The 18,327-nt window shown below is 45.9% G+C and overlaps 1 protein-coding gene across 3 annotated transcripts; it reads right to left on the bottom strand.

The window, feature by feature from the left end:
- Positions 1–10,214: 10,214 nt before the first annotated feature.
- On the bottom strand, positions 10,215–17,342 carry NT5M (5',3'-nucleotidase, mitochondrial). 3 transcript variants are annotated; one of them, XR_015729882.1, is made up of 7 exons: positions 16,096–17,342; positions 14,541–14,641; positions 14,315–14,375; positions 13,480–13,594; positions 13,169–13,348; positions 10,652–10,717; positions 10,215–10,532 (listed from the first exon to the last, which is right to left on the bottom strand). XR_015729882.1 is itself a non-coding variant. In XM_087878675.1 (6 exons), exons 1-5 carry the CDS (start codon positions 16,348–16,350, stop codon positions 13,206–13,208), a joined length of 675 nt encoding a protein of 224 aa, XP_087734801.1. In that variant the 5' UTR covers positions 16,351–17,342; the 3' UTR covers positions 10,215–10,532; positions 13,169–13,205. The 3 variants fall into 3 exon arrangements, 2 of the variants coding, with proteins under 2 accessions (XP_087734801.1, XP_034297430.1); XM_087878675.1 differs by lacking the exon at positions 10,652–10,717; XM_034441539.3 differs by lacking the exons at positions 10,215–10,532; positions 10,652–10,717 and having other exon boundaries at positions 11,297–13,348; positions 16,096–17,341.
- Positions 17,343–18,327: the final 985 nt, after the last annotated feature.

The following is an 18,327-nucleotide window of genomic DNA, read 5'->3' as shown; positions in this document are numbered from 1 at the left end:
ATCACCCATTGTAAGCAGGGCACAGAACAGACTGTTTTCAGGATACGTAATCTTTCAGGTGGGCTGACGCTGAGTGTGGCACAGCCTGACCCAAAATGTTGACTTTTCTTGAGAAATAACAACAAGGAAAAAAACAGTATTATTATCCATTTTTTAAAATCTGATATCCACTTTTCTTTCTTTCTTTTTCTTTCTTTCTTTCTTTCTTCCTTCCTTCCTTCCTTCCTTCCTTTTTTCTTTTTCCTTGCTTTCTTTTTCCTCTTTCTTTCTTTTCTTCCTTCTTCCTTCCTTCCTTCCTTTTTCCCCTTTCTTTCTTTCTTTCTTTTTCCTCTTTCTTTCCTTTCTTTCTTTTTCCTCGTTCCTTCTTTCTTTCTTTCCTTCCTTCTTCCTTCCTTTCCCTTCCTGCCTTCCTTCCTTTTTTCCTTCCTTCCCTTCCCTTCCCTTCCCTTCCCTTCCCTTCCCTTCCCTTCCTTTCCTTTCCTTTCCTTTCCTTTCCCACTTTTTAAAAGAGATTGAGAATTCAGCTCTCTCTCTGTTCCCAGACAGATCCTGAGCTTGATCATGCTGCCATGATCTGACGTTGATGAAAAAAATAATAATAGAAAAAGAAAAAAAAAATCCAGTCATTTTCATAAACGATTGTCCTTGAAGACCGTGGATTTATGCACCTTTTCAAAAGCGAAGGAATAAAAGAAGGTGATGAAGGGACGCCATCCCTCCTCCATAGCTGTTGGATAACATTTTTAGTTTTTATCATAGGATCGCAGAGTTTCAATGGGAGAAGTTGAAAAAGTTCATTTGTGGAGTCTGCAAGACTGTGAGCTGAAACGCGTAGAAGAGGCTGAATAGTTTTTCTGCATTGTTGTATGCCTGTGTTATGTATATACAAATAAATTGGTTTTCCCTTGGCCATCCATGACGGATGAGCTTCACAACTAATGAGTTTAACCCGGTAAACATCCCTTTTGGTGTGGGCGAAAACAACAATGAGAAATCTTCCTCTCGTGACCCTTTTGAGTGCAGGTTAAATTTTCTTCAGGAAATAATAGCAATTATTTATCCCAAATCTTCTCCGTACAAAGCCCTCCTGCTGCTATCTCAAGCTATTCTTTCTCCAGCCGCCTTTATATAGGACAGCACAACTACAGCTACCCTGTTCTAAGGTGAGTGTGTATGTACGAGCACACAAATGCATCATTAATGGGCAGAAAAAAGGGAAAATTGTTGAAAGATGCCTCTGGGGTTGGATCTTTTCAAAAACAAGTTGAGAATAAAAAGTGTTTTCCCAATAGCCTTTTTTTTTCCCAGGCTGGCGAGCTAAAGTTAGCAAGTTTTATTCTGAAGATGTGGGACAGGGAGGCTGGTGGCCTGATCTGCACATGCAGCAGAAACATACAGGAACGATCCTCACGGAATGATCAAGTGGACTAGAAACTTAGTTAGGATTTCTAGCTTTACCAGAATGGAGGGCCCTCTCCTTCCTTCCTAGGATGCAAAAAACAAAACAAGTTTCTGCTAACTCTATTAGCTGCCTGGAGTTACTCTCTGGTAAGATGGGCAGCCAATGAATTTGATAAATAAAATAAAATAATGAATAAAATAAAATAAAATAAATAATATAAAAAATAAAATAAAATAAAATAAAATAAAATAAAATAAAATAAAATAAAATAAAATAATAAAATAAAATAAAATAAAATAAAATAATAAAATAAAATAAAATAAAATAAAATAAAATAAAATAATAAAAACATCCCTCATTTTCCAACAGTTTGAGCTGCATGAGATGACTTCCTGAGAATTTTCTTTGCCTTAAATTGGTGGGTTAATTTCCTGCTCTTAGGTGATCAGGTGCTGCCTTGCATATCTTGATGCAAAAAAGAAAAAGAGAGAGAGAGAGAGAGCATCAAGTTCTCCTCTTAATCATTCAAAGAACAAGGACAGAGAATTTTTTCATGATGGCTCATATATTATACGAGAGGAAGAACTGTAGTAAGATGGTTTGATAGGGAACTAAATCATTCAGATCAGTTATGATGGACTTTAACCGGATTATTGCCCTGAAACTTTCACACAGACTGGTTGTTTATTGGTTGAGTTGATGTCTCCCCTTCCATAGGGTCAGGCCTTGTGGTGCTCACTGTTCCTATTTTTCCCCACAACAGCCTTGTGAGGTAGGCTGGGGAGAGAGAGAGGGATTGAGAGAGAGAGAGAGAAAGAGAGAAAAAGAGAAAGAGAGAGAGAAAGGGAAAGGGAAAGTAGAGAGAGAGAGAGAGAAGAGAGAAATAAAGAGAAAGAGAGAGAAAGAGAAAGAGAGAAAGAGAAAGAAAGAGAGAGAGAAAGAAAGAGAGAAAGAGAGATAATTGGCTCAAACTCACCCACAGAATGTCAGGTCGTCTTTGATATACAACCAGCATTCAAAGTTACAACCAGGAGTGAAATCCAGCAGGTTCTGACAGGTTCTGGAGAACCAGTAGCGGACATTTTCAGTAGTTTAGGATCCGTGAACTTCCGGGGAATTGAGGGCTGGCTGGGGGATTCTGGGAGTTGAAGTCCACAATTGGAAAGGCTGAGATACGCTGGACTAGAATCTCTTGTTCTCCATGCTCACCGCCATATTTGTTCTGCCCCAGCTACGGATCCCAAAGAACACAGCACACACAAAGTTTGTACAGAACTTAATTTACTAAAATAACTCACTCATTTTCAAAACAAAGGCTGTTAATAAACTTTCTTAACAGCCTACAAGAAACCAAAGATAAAGTAATCCACAATCTTACTAAGGTTGGCAGAAAGCCCAGAAGCAATTTGCAGAGAATCCAGACGCGAAGGAGAATGAACTAAAAGTTGTTCCCTACAAATTGCTTCAGTCGGCGTTCCTCCTTAAATAGGCTAAGGGAGTGGCCAATTAGCCCCAAGCTTTATTCTAGAGGAGACCTCCTCCTGAGGAGCCACTCCTGCCTTTTGGCCGCTCTGTGTGCCCGTGCATCGAGAAGAGGCTCCTCCCCTTTGTCCTCTTCACAAAAGGAGCTTCTGGAGGTTCTGAAGGCCCTGGCTGAATCCCCGCCTCTGGCACCACATCCTCTCCAGCCTCCTCAGTGTCCGACTCAGGTGCCAGCTGCACAGGCTGCTGGCGCAGCACCACACCAGCCTCCTCGCTGTCAGAATCAGCTACAATCCGCACAGGCCGCTGACGAGCCACAACAATATTGATGGTTCAGCACCGGACCTTCGATGGGACATTGAATCGGTTCTTGCTTGTCTTGCAATCCATCTGCCTTGGTTGCAATTTTGAACCCTATAAGAATAACAAGAGTTTGAAGGGACCTTGGAGGTCTTCTAGTCCAACCCCCAGCTGAGGCAGGAAAGAGCCAGCCCACTTTTGTGTGTGTGTGTGTGTGTCTGTTTGTAGGGTTGTGCAGATCCCTTCCAGTTCAACTCACACATCATCCAAGGTTTGCCTGGCTTGATTCTTTGAACAGCCCTGGTTCCTTTTTCAAAACTGCTTTTATTTCCTCCTGTTTCCTGGAACTGCTCACTTTCTCCCTGCCTACACACTTACAAAACCCTCTTTTGTTTTAGGTTTCAAAGAATTACAACGGTTTATGGGAAGTGGGCTTGCTCCAAAATTTCCCAGGCTGAGCAGCCGACAATGTTTTCCCCAACTGCAGTTTTGATCCACAAACAAATCCTCACTTTTTGGGGGTCCCCTTTCCCGTAACTGTACATCTTATCTCTCTGCGAGGGAGAAAGCCACCCTGGAAGCACCATAAACGTAGAGCTGACAAACAGCCATGTCAGATAAAACTGGGAATAAAACCGTCAGATAACGCCGATAAAAATCCCTTCTCAGGGATTTCACCAGACAGCTGAAAGATTTTGAACTTCACCCGGTGAATATATTGGCTTTAATGGGTCAGCTGTCCCCGGCAACTTGATTGATAACCCTAATCTATCGTAGTTCACATTCCTGGCTGATCAGGTTCAATACTTGTCCCCAAAGCAAAAGAAATGTGAAGATTGTGGTCGATGTATCATCGATGGAGGTCTCTAACCCAAGGGAGATGCACACCATGGGCGATGCCAAAAATCTCCTTGGGGTGGGCTGACATTGGTTGTCTTCGACTTACAGCCACAATCTTCTTTTAACGTCTTCTTTTAACGACCCCATAATCCCTTGCGGGGTGGAGTCTGGGCAACTGAATGGAGCTAGCAGAGTGTTTTAATGGCCAAATACCTTTCCTGTCGCCAGTGCGGAGTTTTGTTCTGCAGATATATTCTCAGTGTGCCCAAAGAGAGAAATATCTGCCTCTACCTAGGATCGAACTCACAGCCTCCTGATTGTGAGGCGAAGAGCTCCACTGCTAGGCCACTGCACCGCTCCTGACTTACGACCACAATGGAGCCCCAAATTATGAAGGTCGCAAAAGGGGAACCATGTGACACACACACACACCCAGGACACTGCAACTGTCATAAGTCCATGCCAGTTGCCAAGCGTCTGAATTTTGATCACATGACTGTGGGGATCGTAAGTGTGAAGAATGGTCCTAACAACTCGTTTTTTTTCAGTGCTGTTCACTAAATGAACTGTGGTAAATTGAGGGCTTTCTCTGTTTTGAAGCTTAATAAAAGCTGGGGTTGCTCAGCCTGCAGAAGACACCGAGGAGGCATGATTCTTCTTCTTCTTCTTGAGCCATTTCCGTCATCGGACGTTGGCGATCATGTTGGCCATCCTATTTTTGTCAACATCCGCGTGAAAAAGGGCTGCTGAGTTTTGTCCAAAGCGGTCCCTTAGATATTGAAGCCATGAATTTCTTCTTCTGCCTGGACCTCCTTTGCCTTCCATCTTTCCCTGGAGGATTAAGTGAAGGATGCTGTATTTTTCTGGGTCTCGCATCCCATGTCCAAAATATTCTAAGTTTCGCTTTTTAATGGTTTTGATGATTTCCCTTGGCTTTTCCCAGGCGGCTTATCACCTCCTCCTTTCTGATTTTGTTAACCCAGCTTATACGTAAGAGCCGCCTGTAAATCCACATTTCAAACGCTTCTAGTCTCTTCAAGTGGCTTTCTGTCCGAGACCAACTCCGTAGAGCAGGATAGAAAAGATGTAGAAAATAGAGACACGATTGCAGTTTTGAATTCCTTCAAAGGGCTGGAGATCATCCTTGTTTTCGCCTGGTCCAGAAGGAAAGACAAGAAGCAACAGTGGCTGGTTTTCTTTTTTCTTTTCCTCTTCTTCCTCTTCCTTCTCTTCCTCCTCTTCCTCCACTTTTTTCCCCCCAAATGGTATTTAGAAATGTGATGTGATCCCTGCAGGGGATGGTGTCCAGTCTTCCACCTCTGATGGCCCCCTGTTTGATGGAATTGGCTCCTCCTCTTACCTGGCCGATGAATCCCCTCCCACCGTGCTACATTGCCAAGACTTCTTCCCATTGCTTTCACCTTTCCTCTCCTTCGCAAGGCTTCAGTTTCTGCCTGGACTGTAAAAATACCTGCCTTGGGAGTAGGCCTCCATGCAAGAATACCCCCCCCCCCAAACCCAGCAGAGTTCTCATTTTAGGTCTCCTGCGGAGTCTCGCACAGCGGGAGTTTACTGTACATTCGACCTGCCCAACGTTGAGTGCAAATGAACTCGGATGACTGTTCTTTGAGATCAGTTTTGTTTTCCAGGAGGGTTTGTAAAGTGGGTCAGTGTTATTGTCGAAACCTATGTGGCTCCCTTCTCCCCACCCCCAAACAAAAATAACTCAAAATTATGTCCCTATAAAAATAGACAGTGTTGATGAGGAACACGTGGAAGGCTCCAGTTTTCATTTCTGAGGGCCTTCGCAACTTGGAGGTTTCAAGACTTGACACAGAAAATAAATCTCTCTGTGTCTCTCTCTCACATCTATCTATCATCTATCTCTATCTCCATCCATCCATCCATCCATCCATCATATCTATCAATCTATCTACCTCATCATTATCTATGATATCTATCTATCATCTCTATCAATCTCTCATCATTATCTCTCTCTCTCTCTCTCTCTCAATCTATCTCATCATTATCTATCATATCTATCTATAATCTATATCAATCTATCTACCTCATCATTATCTATCATATCTATCTATCATCTCTATCAATCTCTCATCATTATCTATCTATCAATGTATCTATCTATCTATCTATCTACCTATCTAATCTATCAATCTATCTCATCATTATCTATCTATCATCTCTATCAATCTCTCATCATTATCTATCTCTCTATCTATCTATCTCATCATTATCTATCATATCTATCTATAATCTATATCAATCTATCTACCTCATCATTATCTATCATATCTATCATCTCTATCAATCTCTCATCATTATCTATCTATCTATCTATCTATCTATCTATCTATCTATCTATCTATCTATCATCTATCTATCTATCTATCTATCTATCTATCTATCTATCTATCTATCTATCTAATCAATCTATCTATCTATCTCATCATTATCTATCTATCTATCTATCTTTCTAACTGTCTGTCTGTCTATCTATCTATCTATCTATCTATCTATCTATCTATCTATCTATCTATCTATCTATCTACTTATTTATTAAATTTACATGTTGCCTATCTCACTATCAGGCGAATCATCTTCAAATGTGAATCTGGAGCTCGGTTAAACCAGCCTTTGCAAAGCCTGATTGTGGCTGAGGTGGCTTTGGTTCCCATCATCCTTAGGCAGCCTGGTTCATAATTCACAAATGACCCCAGCAGGGTTGAGAAAGCTGCTGGGGCTTCAATTACAGTGCATGGTTGGGGCTGCCAATCTGACCTGGTTGGGTGGGGAATTCTGGGAATTGAAGTCCACCCATCTTAAGGTTGCCAAAAAATACTGATCTAGATCAGTATTTGGCAGGAATAGCCAACACTCCAGAAGATAGGCTTAAGATACAGAAAGATCTTGACAGACCTATTCTATTCTATTCTATTCTATTCTATTCTATTCTATTCTATTCTATTCTATTCTATTCTATTCTATTCTATTCTATTCTATTCTATTCTATTCTATTCTATTCTATTCTGTTAAGATCGATAATTAGCTTCTCTGCTCCGCAAGGAAATTCTCTAGAAAACGCATAAAGCAGAATTTCTAATGTCTAATCACTCTCTTTAATAGCTTCTTTTGGTTTCTACCCATCAGATGGTTGTTACAAGCTGCCAATTAAGTGAAATGAGCATTTAAGAAATTACTTTGGTGGTGGTCAGCTGGCCATCCAATCAAGTCGAACCCAGGGTCCTTCTCTAACTTTCCCTGGACTTTCTTCTTCTTCTTTGGCCTGGAGAAGCCATCCGGCCTGGAAAGCTGCTTTGGTCAACGGGGGCATTTTAAAAATGGGACAATAAATATCCATGTTTTCCTTTCCACTCAGCCGCCTACAAGCACAAAGTAGGTCAGAAGTTTTGCAGTTGCTTGCCTCTATTCATAAACACAGATCAAAACAGAGAAAAATATGGGAGCATATTATGTCTGTGGAAAAGTCAATTTGGTTTGTGTTTACCGATTCTTCTTTTATAGAGCAATGTGGCCCTTAATTTTGAAAATGACTTGTGGAGTGCATCCAGTGTCCTCCGAGCTATTTCTGGCTCTTGTTTCTTCTGAGTTTAATTCCTGCAAAATTGTAGGTGGCTCAGAGGCAGCATCAGCTCATTTCTGTTGCAGGTAGTCCTCCAATTATGACCATCGTTGAGCCTGACATTACAATCGTAAGTTGAGATTGTCATAAAGTGGGTCACTTTGTGACTAGAGCTGATTTTATGATCCTTTTGGCAGCGGTCATTAAGTGAACCCATTGTTTTTCTGTGGGAAATTAGAAACAAACACCAGTTTCTGTCAAAAATGTGGTAAATCACAGTCATGCGTCTGTAAATGATTTTAATTCCACTTTTAAATTTTGTATGTATGTATTTTATTGTTTGGCTGTGCACCGCTCTGAGTCCTTCGGGAGTAGGGCGGTATAGAAATAAAATAAATAAATAAAATAAATAAATAAATGCAGGCTGGTTGACATGTGCCCAGATGAGGTCGTGGGACCATGAGGGTGGGGGGCAAATGTCAGAACTTTGAAACTGGGCCCCTAAGTCCCGTTTTCCAACTTTCATTAAGTCACCGATCGTAAATCGAGAACGGCCTGAATTTCTCCAAATATATGTACGCTCTCTCTAACCTTTTAAGAGTGCCCTGAAGACTCTTTTATTCCAACAAGCCGGGCTGGCCTAATAGGAATTTTAAATTGGGGTGTTTGTTAGCTTTTAAATTTTGTGGGCCAAATTTTATATATTTGTTTTTAAATTGTTTTTAAATTTTGTAAGTGTATATGTGTTTTGAGATGGCTGTACACCGCCCTGAGTCCTTTGGGAGAAGGGCGGTATAGAAATGTAATAAAATCTAAATCTAAATCAAAGGAGGAGGAGGAAGAAAGTGGGAGAGAGAAGGAAAGCTGTGTGCTGGGAAATCAGGCCATTGTTTAAAAACCAATTTTTTTTTTCCTGCTTCTTTCCTAAAATTTTCTTTGCAAGTTTATTTCCCCTGCTTGAGAGAAGGCTGCAGCCCCTGGCTGTATCGATTTAGTGGTTCTTTGCTCAAATAGCCCAAATTCTCCCCGCAGGTTTCAAAACCACTTCAAGCCAGTAAAAGCCATAAAACCAATAAATATCTGGATCGGGAGCCCCGAAGGGTATGTTCACAACGTGGACAAACCACGTCCTGCTGGTACAATGCTTAAAACAAGCCACGCACTCTTCAAAACTAAAGTTAGAAGAATAGCCTGAAGGAAGAATTATATCTTGGCCCAAAGCTGGGGAAGATAAAGCAGGTCCCAGAATTGCATAAATCACTTGAGTTTAAAGAAAAAAAAAAGGGAAGAAAACAAACATAGGTGAATTTTAAGTGGGTTTTTCTTGAAGTGTTTCCCCCCTCCTTCCAGCTCTCTCCTCCAGCTTTGCCCATCGGCTGAATGCTAAAATAAATTCCAGCCTTGAGGTTGGCTGAGCAAACTCCCCATGACGTCAAAGAACAAGAGTTAAAAACAAGAGCGACAAAAGGGGATTTGTGTCCTTTTGAGGTGGGGAAAGCAAGAAAGGCTGGTATGCGTGGGGGTGCGTCAACCGTCCGATGTGGGGAAAGGAAGGCTGCAGTGCTCCAAATGCTACACACCTTGTGGGTTTGTTTTCCAACAAAACTTCCAAAGACTTCTTTTTTTTTCCCCCACTCTCCTCTCCAGAAATATCTGCCAATGTCACAGTGTGGGCTAAGCTTCCCCCGAAGTTGTGCAAGGGGAGCTGGGCACAAGGGCACACTATGTGACCTGACGCAATTCGGCGTGCCAGAGCGATGTGTGTATCGGCTCCGATCCAACCCTCTGGGTCAGGCCAAACCTTTCTGCTGAACGAGCTTGAGAGGAAGGGCTTTGGGTCCCGAAAGGTGGATCCCTTTCAGAAAACCACCTGGGTTTGAAGACTAGCTGGCTGGCTGGAGTCAGGTCACTAGAGTGGATCTTTCAATGCGCCATTCAGCCGCCAGCTGGGTGGCGAAAGTGGTCAGTGCCAGGGGTGAAATCCAGCAGGTTCTGGAGAACCGGTAGCAGAAATTTTGAGTAGTTCGAAGAACCTGCAAATACCACCTCTGGCTGGCCCCAGAGTGGGGTGGGAATGGAGATTTTGCAGTATCCTTCCCCTGCCATGCCCACCAAGCCACGTCCACAGAACCGGTAGTAAAAAAAAATGGATTTCCCCATTGGTCTGGGCTCTGTACCTCTGGCAGACGGGCAAGGCAAGGAGTAAAGCAGGGCATTAAAGCAATTGCTGTCTCTGGGATGTAAGAAAGCTTTTCCTGATGTCGTTTTTGAATTTCCCTTTCTCAGTCGGCCTTGTAGAAGGGGAGCTGTGTGAATCTACAGCAGCTCAAAATTAGGATATAGAGTAAGAGAGTTGGAAGGGATCTTGGAGGTCATTTAGTCCAACCCGCTTCTCAAGCAGGGAGTCTGGAAGCATCTTTTCCCAATAGGCTTTGTTCAGAGGCAGATGCTTTCATCAGCTGTGACTGGTGAACATGGATTCTTTTCACTAAAATGCATGACTTGAAAAATGTGCCCTTTCTTTCCTTCCTTCCTTCCTTCCTTCCTTCCTTCCTCTTTCTTTCTTTCTCTCTCTTTTTCTTCCTTCCATTTTTCTTTCTCTCCTTTTTCTTTCACTTCCCTCTGAACATCACCTTCTTCACTTTTAAAACCCCCAATGTTTGACTTTAATTCCTGAAATCTGGTGAAACAGCTGAAAAGAACTGGGCTGTTTGTCTGGTAGTTACACCCCGCTATCAAGGGGGCTTGTTCAACCTTTGGACAGCATGTCTCTCTGGCGGAGTGGGCTGAGCCCCCACCAATCAATGTTTGCACAAAAGCTTCAGGTGGAAAACTGGATTTTTCAAAAAAGTGGTTCCAGGTTTCTGCCAGCTCAGAATTGGACTTTGCTGCGATTTGCTCCAGCCCCTAAAGAAAAAAAAAAACTAAAATAAAAGAGAATCAAAACTTGGCCTAGATTGCTCTCTGGTGGAAGATTTGGGGATTTAGCACACTGTGCCTGTTGAGTGTTGAGGGCGTATACTTACTTGGCTTTGGTAGAGCTTGAAAATTTAAGTCTGATCGGATGGAAGGATGCCTGGGAAGCTCAGAACCTGGGGTAGATAGGGGAAGGGGAAAAAAATAACAAACTGGAAATAAAAGGAAATAGCAAGCCTACAATGAGGTACATGCCAGGGGTGGGCTTCAAAAATTTTAGCAAGGGGCTCTCTGCCCGGTTGCTGGGTGGGTGTGGCCATGGTGGGCGTAGCCTAGTCAGCCTCCTGCACGACAGCGGGAGGGAGCGTTGGTTTTGCCCTCCCCAGGCTCCCGAGGCCCTCTGGAGTTCCCAAACTTCCGGTAGGCCCGTTTTTCACCCTCCCTGAGCCTCTGCGCACACCCTGCCCTTATCTGCATCCAAAAGGGGCCGCGTGGGGACTCCTGGGAGGGGAGGGGAGGGGTGGGCGGAGCCAGCCAGGAGTGGGATTTGGGGGTCCTCTGAACTGCACAGAATCTTAGCTAGAGGTTCTCCCGAACCCCTGCGAACCCCCAGCAGCCCCACCCCTGGTTGATGCCCGGTAAATCCCCAGGAGAGATCCTTGACTTAGAGAAGTGAAGAATTGAATCAGACATTGCTGATCTGGCTACATTGCAACACCATCCACAAATACGACACACGGCAAAACACGACAAGATTGTTTCTCAAGCAGGAATTGTTGGTTGTATTTGCACAATAAAAGTACGCAGAGCTGGAGACATTCAGATTAAATAAATAGACCGAATATTGTGCATGCATGGCGGTGGGGAGTTGGGGGGGAGACACAACTCCTGCTCGTCCCTGTAATCTCCATGCGTTAACAACATCACATCCTGGTTTGTCAGGTGAGATTTTGTACGGAGTCATTTGAACATTTCAAAAAATAAATCAAATCAAGTTCATGATGACCAGTTTGAGTCTGTGAAGAAGTTTTCGAAAGGATTCTAAAGTGTTTCTCACACACAACAACACTCCAACACTGACGAGAGCTATTTGGAGAACGGCAAATGTTAGGACAAGCTTGCTCTCAGATCAAGTGAGAGCCTACTTACTGTAGACTAAAAGGTGGATGGAGTGATCTGTCTTGGGATTGTGTCCTTTGAGGTTTGAGCTGATGTAACTTAGTGAAGAGCAATAGCACTTAGACTTATATACCGCTTCATAGTGCTTTTACAGCCCTCTCTAAGCGGTTTACAGAGTCAGCAATTGCCCCCCAACAATCTGGGTCCTCATTTGACCCACCTCGGAAGGATGGAAGGCTGAGTCAAACCTTGAGCCTGGTGAGATTTGAACTGCCAAATTGCAGGCAGCCGGCAGGCAACAGAAGTAGCCTGCAGGACTGCACTCTAACCACTGCGCCACCGTGGCTCAGAGAAAGGAAAACTAGCAGGCCAAGATTAGAATCTTCTAGAGAAGATGCGAAGGTTCCACATGAAGATATGAACAGATGTGTATAGCCCCAAAGTCAGTCTACCTGAAGGATGGAGAGTAGAATCCATCCAGGTAGAAGTTAGGGATGTGCAAAGTGTCTCATTTCAGAGATCGGACAGAATATTTGTAACTTGGGGATGAATTGAGAGTGAGGTTTTTGGTGTTCTCTGAGCTTGATGGTTTTCTTGCAGATGTTTTGTGACCCAACTAAGAAACATCATCAATGCTAAAAGTTTCCACCACTCCCTTCTAACACTGATAATGTTCCCTAGTTGGGTCATGAAATGTCTGCAAGAAAACCCCCAGGCTCAAAGAGGACGAAGCACCCCACAGAGATGCAATGTTCTGTAGAACTTCAGAATGCTTTTTTTTCCCCCCAGTCCAGCCTCTTTGGCCAGTTCTGAACTTGTTTCCCACACTGTCCACAAATAAATCCTTAGGAACAACACTCTGTTTACTCTTTGGTCATTCAGACATCTCCCCGAATGACCAAAAAGTCAGGATGGAAGCTACAACAGGGAATTGAAGACTTCTCTGTATTATGTGCAACATTATGCATGGATTTGACTTCCCAGTTAGAGATCCATCTTGATTTCTTGACCCCAGTGCCCCCTGGATTTTAGAAAGCTCTGAAATCAAGAGATCCTTCGGTTGAATCGGTGCAACAAACTCACATGTGTCTGTGAGATTGTGGCTGGGTACATGAACTCACCGACCTCCTTACGCTCTGGAATATTTCTTTCACATCCATTGCAACAAGGGTCATTTGAGTTCCAGAAGCTCAAAGTCCATCCATTGGAGGCCAAAAATGAGGACGGCCATCATCTTGAATGAGAAAGACCCCACGGAAACTTAAAGAGGGATGGGAAACCATCCTGAGTTGATCTACTCAATGAGAGGCCTTCAACATAGTTGGACGACTTGGCCAACACCCCACTCCTGTAGAAACCGAAGGTCTTCCTTTAGCTGCCAAAACCGGCTGCCATTTGAGGCCACAATTCTTCCTTCTGACATGCCAGCCTAGACCCAAGGAAGGTAACAGGTACCTTCTTCTTCTTCTGGCTAGCAACTCAAGAAGATAGCCTTCAGGCAACCAGACCTGCTCATTGCTGGCCTTGCTAAGAACTCTCCAAGCTTCAGCAAGCGCGCTTGCTTTCCAAGACGGCCTTCCAGTCATCAGCCCACGAGTGCAACCGGTGGCAAGAAGCCGGGAGCTGCAGATGCTTGTTGTGGCAGGCGGTGAAAAGCACGTGCTCCCAGGTGGGAGTCCGTTCAGCACCTGGGAGGGAAAGGAAAGATGGCCGATCGGTGAAGATGTGGGTTGCGTTTCTCCAAAAACAGTGCAAATCGGTCCATTTTTTGGCCCCTCCAAGGGTTCTTTTCCCCAGCACCAAACCCTCCCCACCTTACCTATGATATCAGGCCTGTCATCGATCAGCACATGTCCAGAGACGATCGTCTTATCCCGGGTGAGAATCACGTGCTCCAAAAATTCGTGTCCGAAATGCTTTTCTATCCAAGCGAACTGGAAAGCAGCAGAGGACATGAAGGTGAAAACTTTTGGCTGGATGACGAGAAGGGAGCTTTTTCTGTAGGATCATGGGGAGAGCGATCAAATGAAAGCTGCCTAGACTCATTTTTAGGGTGAGGTCATGGACAGCATATCAACTTAATACGCAAATAAATAAAAATAAATTAACCATGTGGACAAAGAGTTCCCGCTAACGAGCCAGCTCTGAGAAGGAAGGGAGCTGGAAGGTGAGGTTAAATCAGACCAATTCCTTTAAAACCTGCAGTGTTTAAAGGTAAAGGTAAAGGTTCCCCTCGCACATATGTGCTAGTTGTTCCCAGCTCTAGGGGGCAGTGCTCACCTCCATTTCAAAGCCGAAGAGCCAGCGCTGTCCAAAGGCGTCTCCGTGGTCATGTGGCCGGCATGACTCAACGCCAAAGGCGCATGGAACTCTGTTACCTTCCCACCAAAGGTGGTCCCTATTTTTCTACTTGCATTTTTTACCTGCTTTCGAACTGCTAGGTAGGCAGAAGCTGGGACAAGGAACAGGAGCTCACCCCATTACACGGCACTGGGGATTCGAACCGCTGAACTGCCGACCTTTCAATCGACAAGCTCAGCCTCTTAGCCACTGAGCTACCGCGTCCCTGCAGTGTTTAGCTTGCCTTAATATAAAATCCTGGTCCTTCTGATTTAACCAGCGAGTAACCCCAAGATTTGTTGAGCAGGCTTTACCTTTTCATATGGGCAGTAGCGATATTTCTTGATGGGACTCGTGCATATGAAGACTTCAGTCCTAAGATAAAAAGAGAGAGTGAGAACCATTCCTATTTCTCAGTTATTGCTCCTGGGGGAAGGATATTACAGAACCTGTCAGAACCTGCTGGATTTCACCCCTGGCACAGGGTATGAAACATCTGGAGAACTTGCTGCTGTTCCCATTTTATGGCCCAATACTTACGCTTCTAATTCTGCCATCTCCTTCAGAGCCTCCACAGCCCCTGGAAGTGGGTCGAGCTCCATGAAAAAGTTCTTGGATTCCCAAATACTGATAGCCTTTTCCTGCAAAGTGGAGAGAGGGGAGCGAGAGAGAAACAGACACAGATGCAAACACCAGCACATGACTGCAACTAAACACCAGCCACATGTCTCGAAACACATGGAATCCAGGAAATCCATTTTTCCACATCCATTTTTCACACTTACGACCCCTGCAGCATCCCCATGGTTATGTGATCAAAATTCAGACTGTTGGCAACGGTCTCACATTTATGACGGTTGCTGTGTGATCCCCTTTTGGTGACCTTTTGTGACCCCAGATAAAGCAGATTCGCTTAACAACCGTGTCTTTAACTTAACCATTGCAGTGATTCGTTTAACGACTATGGCAAGAAAGGTTGCAAAATGGGGCAAAACTCACTTAACAAATGTCTTGCTTAGCAACATAAACTTTGGGCTGAATTGTGGTCATAAGACCAGGGCTACCTGCATTTGAAATACCAAAGACAGATAAGTCCTTGATTTATAATCTCACCAGAATTTCATTTACAAGGCAGTTGTTAAGGAAGGCGTGCCTGATTTTTACGATTTGTTTTTGGCCCGGTATGCACTGTTGTTGGTAAGTGAATCATGCAGTCGTTAAGCAAATCCAGCTTCCCCTGTTGACTTTGCCTGTCAGAAGTCAGCGAACACCTGGGACACTGCAGCCATTGTGAAACACGCAGGTTGCCAAACACCTGGATTTTTATCACGTGACTCTGGGGATGCTGCAACCCTCATAAGTGTGAGGCCTGTAACTCACATTTTTCAGGTCCAGGGTAACTTTGAATGGCCACTAAAAGAATGGCTGTAAGTCGAGAACTACTCGGAGACACAGATCATGCCAATCTCAGTTAGAATTAGAGGGCAGGGCAAGAAACAATGGATGGAAACTAACCAAAGAGAGAAGCAACCTGGAATTAAGGAGAAATTTCCCAACAGTGAGAACAATTAACCAGTGGAACAGCTTGCCACCAGAAATCGTGGGTGCTTCAACACTGGAGGTTTTTGAGAAGAGACTGGAGAGCCATTTGTCTGAAATAGTATAGGTTCTCCTGCTGGAGCACGGGGCTGGACTAGAAGACCTCCAAGGTCCCTTCCAACTCAATCCTATTCTAAAGACTAAGGAACGCCTCTGCACCCCTGGAGTAAACCTAAATGGTGCAGTGGACGGTCCCTGGAGCTGGTACAGAATCTCCTGAGCCTGAAATGGACTGGACAGCCTTTACTTGGGGGCCCAGCCGTCAGACACCCACCCACCCCTTAATTTCCCCCCAGCAGCAAACCGAGACTGCCAGGGAGGTTTTGGGCACCCAGAAAGGTGCTGAAATCCTTGGAGCGCCTGACGGCCCGCCAGCAAAAGAGGAACGGCGGGTCAACCCAGCTTTGTTTACTCTGCTTCCCCCGGTCGCCCTTCGGACGGCTCCCCCGGGGGTCATCGGAACGCGTGTCTGTGTGCGTGTCAGGACGGGACTCACGCTCAGTTCAGGCTGGAGCTTCCCGTATTGCTCCGAGACCCAGAAGCCGCGCCGCTCGTCCAGCGTGATGTAGGGCAGGTCCGGGTAGCGGGCGCGGTACTTCTTCAGGAACCCCCCCTCGAAGTCGGCCAGCACCCCGTCCATGTCCACCAGCACCCGCAGCGGCCGGGAAGGGAGGCCAGCAGCCCCGACGGCGCCCGCGCCCAGGACCCGCTGCGGGTGCCGGAGGAGGCTGCGGCTGCCCCGGCAGATCATGGCCCGGGAGGGGCGTCTCTGGGCGGGGAGGGCGTCGAGACCCCCTTCAGGGCAGGAGCGGCCCCTCCGGCCGCCTTCGCCCCCGCCGAGCCATCGCCCGCCTCTGCCGCAAGATCCGAAGGTCACGGAGGGAAGGCGCCCGGCGGCCACTGCGGAACTCGGGGCTGGGCTGGTGGGGGAAGGAAGGAGGAGGATTAGAAAGAAGGAAGGAAGAAAAGAAGGAGAGAGGGAGGAAAAAAGGAGGGAGGGAGGAAAGAAGGAGGGAGGATTAGAAGGAAGGAAGAAAAGAAGGAGGGAGGGAGGAAAGAAGGAGGGAGGGAGGAAAGAAGGAGGGAGGATTAGAAGGAAGGAAGGAAGTATGGAGGGGGGAGGAAGGAAGGAAGGAAAGAAGGAGGGAGGGAGGAAAGAAGGAGGGAGGGAGGAAAGAAGGAGGGAGGATTAGAAAGAAGGAAGGAAGTATGGAGGGGGGAGGAAGGAAGGAAGGAAAGAAGGAGGGAGGGAGGAAAGAAGGAGGGAGGAAGGAAGGAAAGAAGGCAGGGGGGAAGGGTGGAAAGAAGGAGGGAGGGAGGATTGGAAAGAAGGAAGGAAGAAAGTATGGAGGGAGGGAGGGAGGAAGAAAGGGAGGAAAGAGGGAGGGAGGCAGGGAGGAAAGAAGGAAGGAAGGAAGTATGGAGGGAGGAAAGAAGGAAGGAAGGAAAAAAGGAGGGAGGGAGGAAGAAGGGAGGGAGGGATTAGAAAGAAGGAAAGAAGGGTTGTAGAGAGAGAGAGAGAAAGAGCGAGGGGACCGAGGAAAGGGAAAGGAAGGGAAAGAGAGAAAAAGCAAAGAAGCCAAGGGAGATTGCTTGCCCGTGCCAAAGCGTCCCAGCGAGCCGGGGGGGAGCCGCTCCGGTTCAGTCCCTTCCCTCCAGCAACCGGCCCGGCGGGGTTCCGCTTCTGCTTGCCGTCGCCTGCAAAAGGGCAGCTGGGGAGGCTGGGCAGAGAGCCGCGGGCTCCGCTTTCCGTGCCAAGCCCGGAGCCTCGCGCGCCCTCGCCCCGGCCTCTCCGCTCCTTTCCCCGGCCGCGGAGCTGCCCATGCGGAACCGCTGCGGGGCTCAGGGAAGAGGAAGGCGAGCCAGGCCAGGGGTCGGGTGGGGTGGAAGGGGCAGGGGGCCTGCGTGGGTTTCCCGGGGAATAAAGCCAGAAAGTGGGTCTGGTTCTCCCTTTTCCCACGGAAAGGCAGCAGCATTCCTAGAAATACCCACATTTTATGCCAAAGCAGAAGGTTGCATTTCTTTTGCTCAAGATTTGCCCAAATGTTATTGCAAGGCATTGGCTTCCCTGCACTACAACTCCCTTTCCTTAGGAAGACCATAAGCACCCTCTAGGTTTCACTTAATGACCAGTTGGTGGCCTCCCCATTGCGGTCACAAAAGGAGGACCATTTATAGAATCAATTGGACAAATAGTATCCACCAGACTTCTTTTGAACAAAACATCTCAAGTCTTGCAACCAGCAAACCTCTGAATTTCAACCCTACTCCCCTGAAGACCCCAGAAGCATTTCTGATAGGAGTCGAATTCAAATTCTGCTCTCTGGTCAAGGAAGTTACCAGGCCAACGGAAGTCCAGGAATTTGAGCCCCCCGTGCACAAATTAGGACATTTGGCAGGACCCCTGTCTGTCTTTTCTGACTTCGGTTGATGGATTTCCTGGAGGATGGATCCCTTCCATTCTTCCGGTTCACCTACCTAGGCAGATTCCAGGTCCCTGGCAAGTCTCAGGGTGGACGCCTGCCGGGGTGCCAGAATCCTGCCGGGGCGAAGGAGCATTTCTTCCATGGCAGGAATCAAAGAGGGTTGAGGCTCCCTCCTCTATTTTTAAATGGCACAAGTTTGGCCGGAGACCTATCTGATAAACCGGAGGCCTCGGCACATTAAATCTTGCTGCGTATAAAGGACAGGCAATAAAGTAAAGCCAGAATAACAGATTTGGAAGGGA

This window comes from Pantherophis guttatus, chromosome 14 (assembly GCF_059756535.1).
Source record: "Pantherophis guttatus breed Tessera chromosome 14, ASM5975653v1, whole genome shotgun sequence".
Classification (NCBI taxonomy): domain Eukaryota; kingdom Metazoa; phylum Chordata; class Lepidosauria; order Squamata; family Colubridae; genus Pantherophis; species Pantherophis guttatus.
Note: the sequence above shows the minus strand (reverse complement) of the source record. Positions and strands in the feature narration are given on the sequence as shown.

Excerpts from the sequence above, each read along its gene's own strand:
- NT5M (XM_087878675.1), bottom strand. The coding sequence starts at position 16,350 with ATGATCTGCCGGGGCAGCCGCAGCCTCCTCCGGCACCCGCAGCGGGTC. Across the intron at positions 14,642-16,095 it reads AGCTCCAGCCTGAACTGAGC|GAAAAGGCTATCAGTATTTG; the intron begins GTGAGTCCCGTC and ends TCCACTTTGCAG. Across the intron at positions 14,376-14,540 it reads GAGATGGCAGAATTAGAAGC|GACTGAAGTCTTCATATGCA; the intron begins GTAAGTATTGGG and ends TTTTTATCTTAG.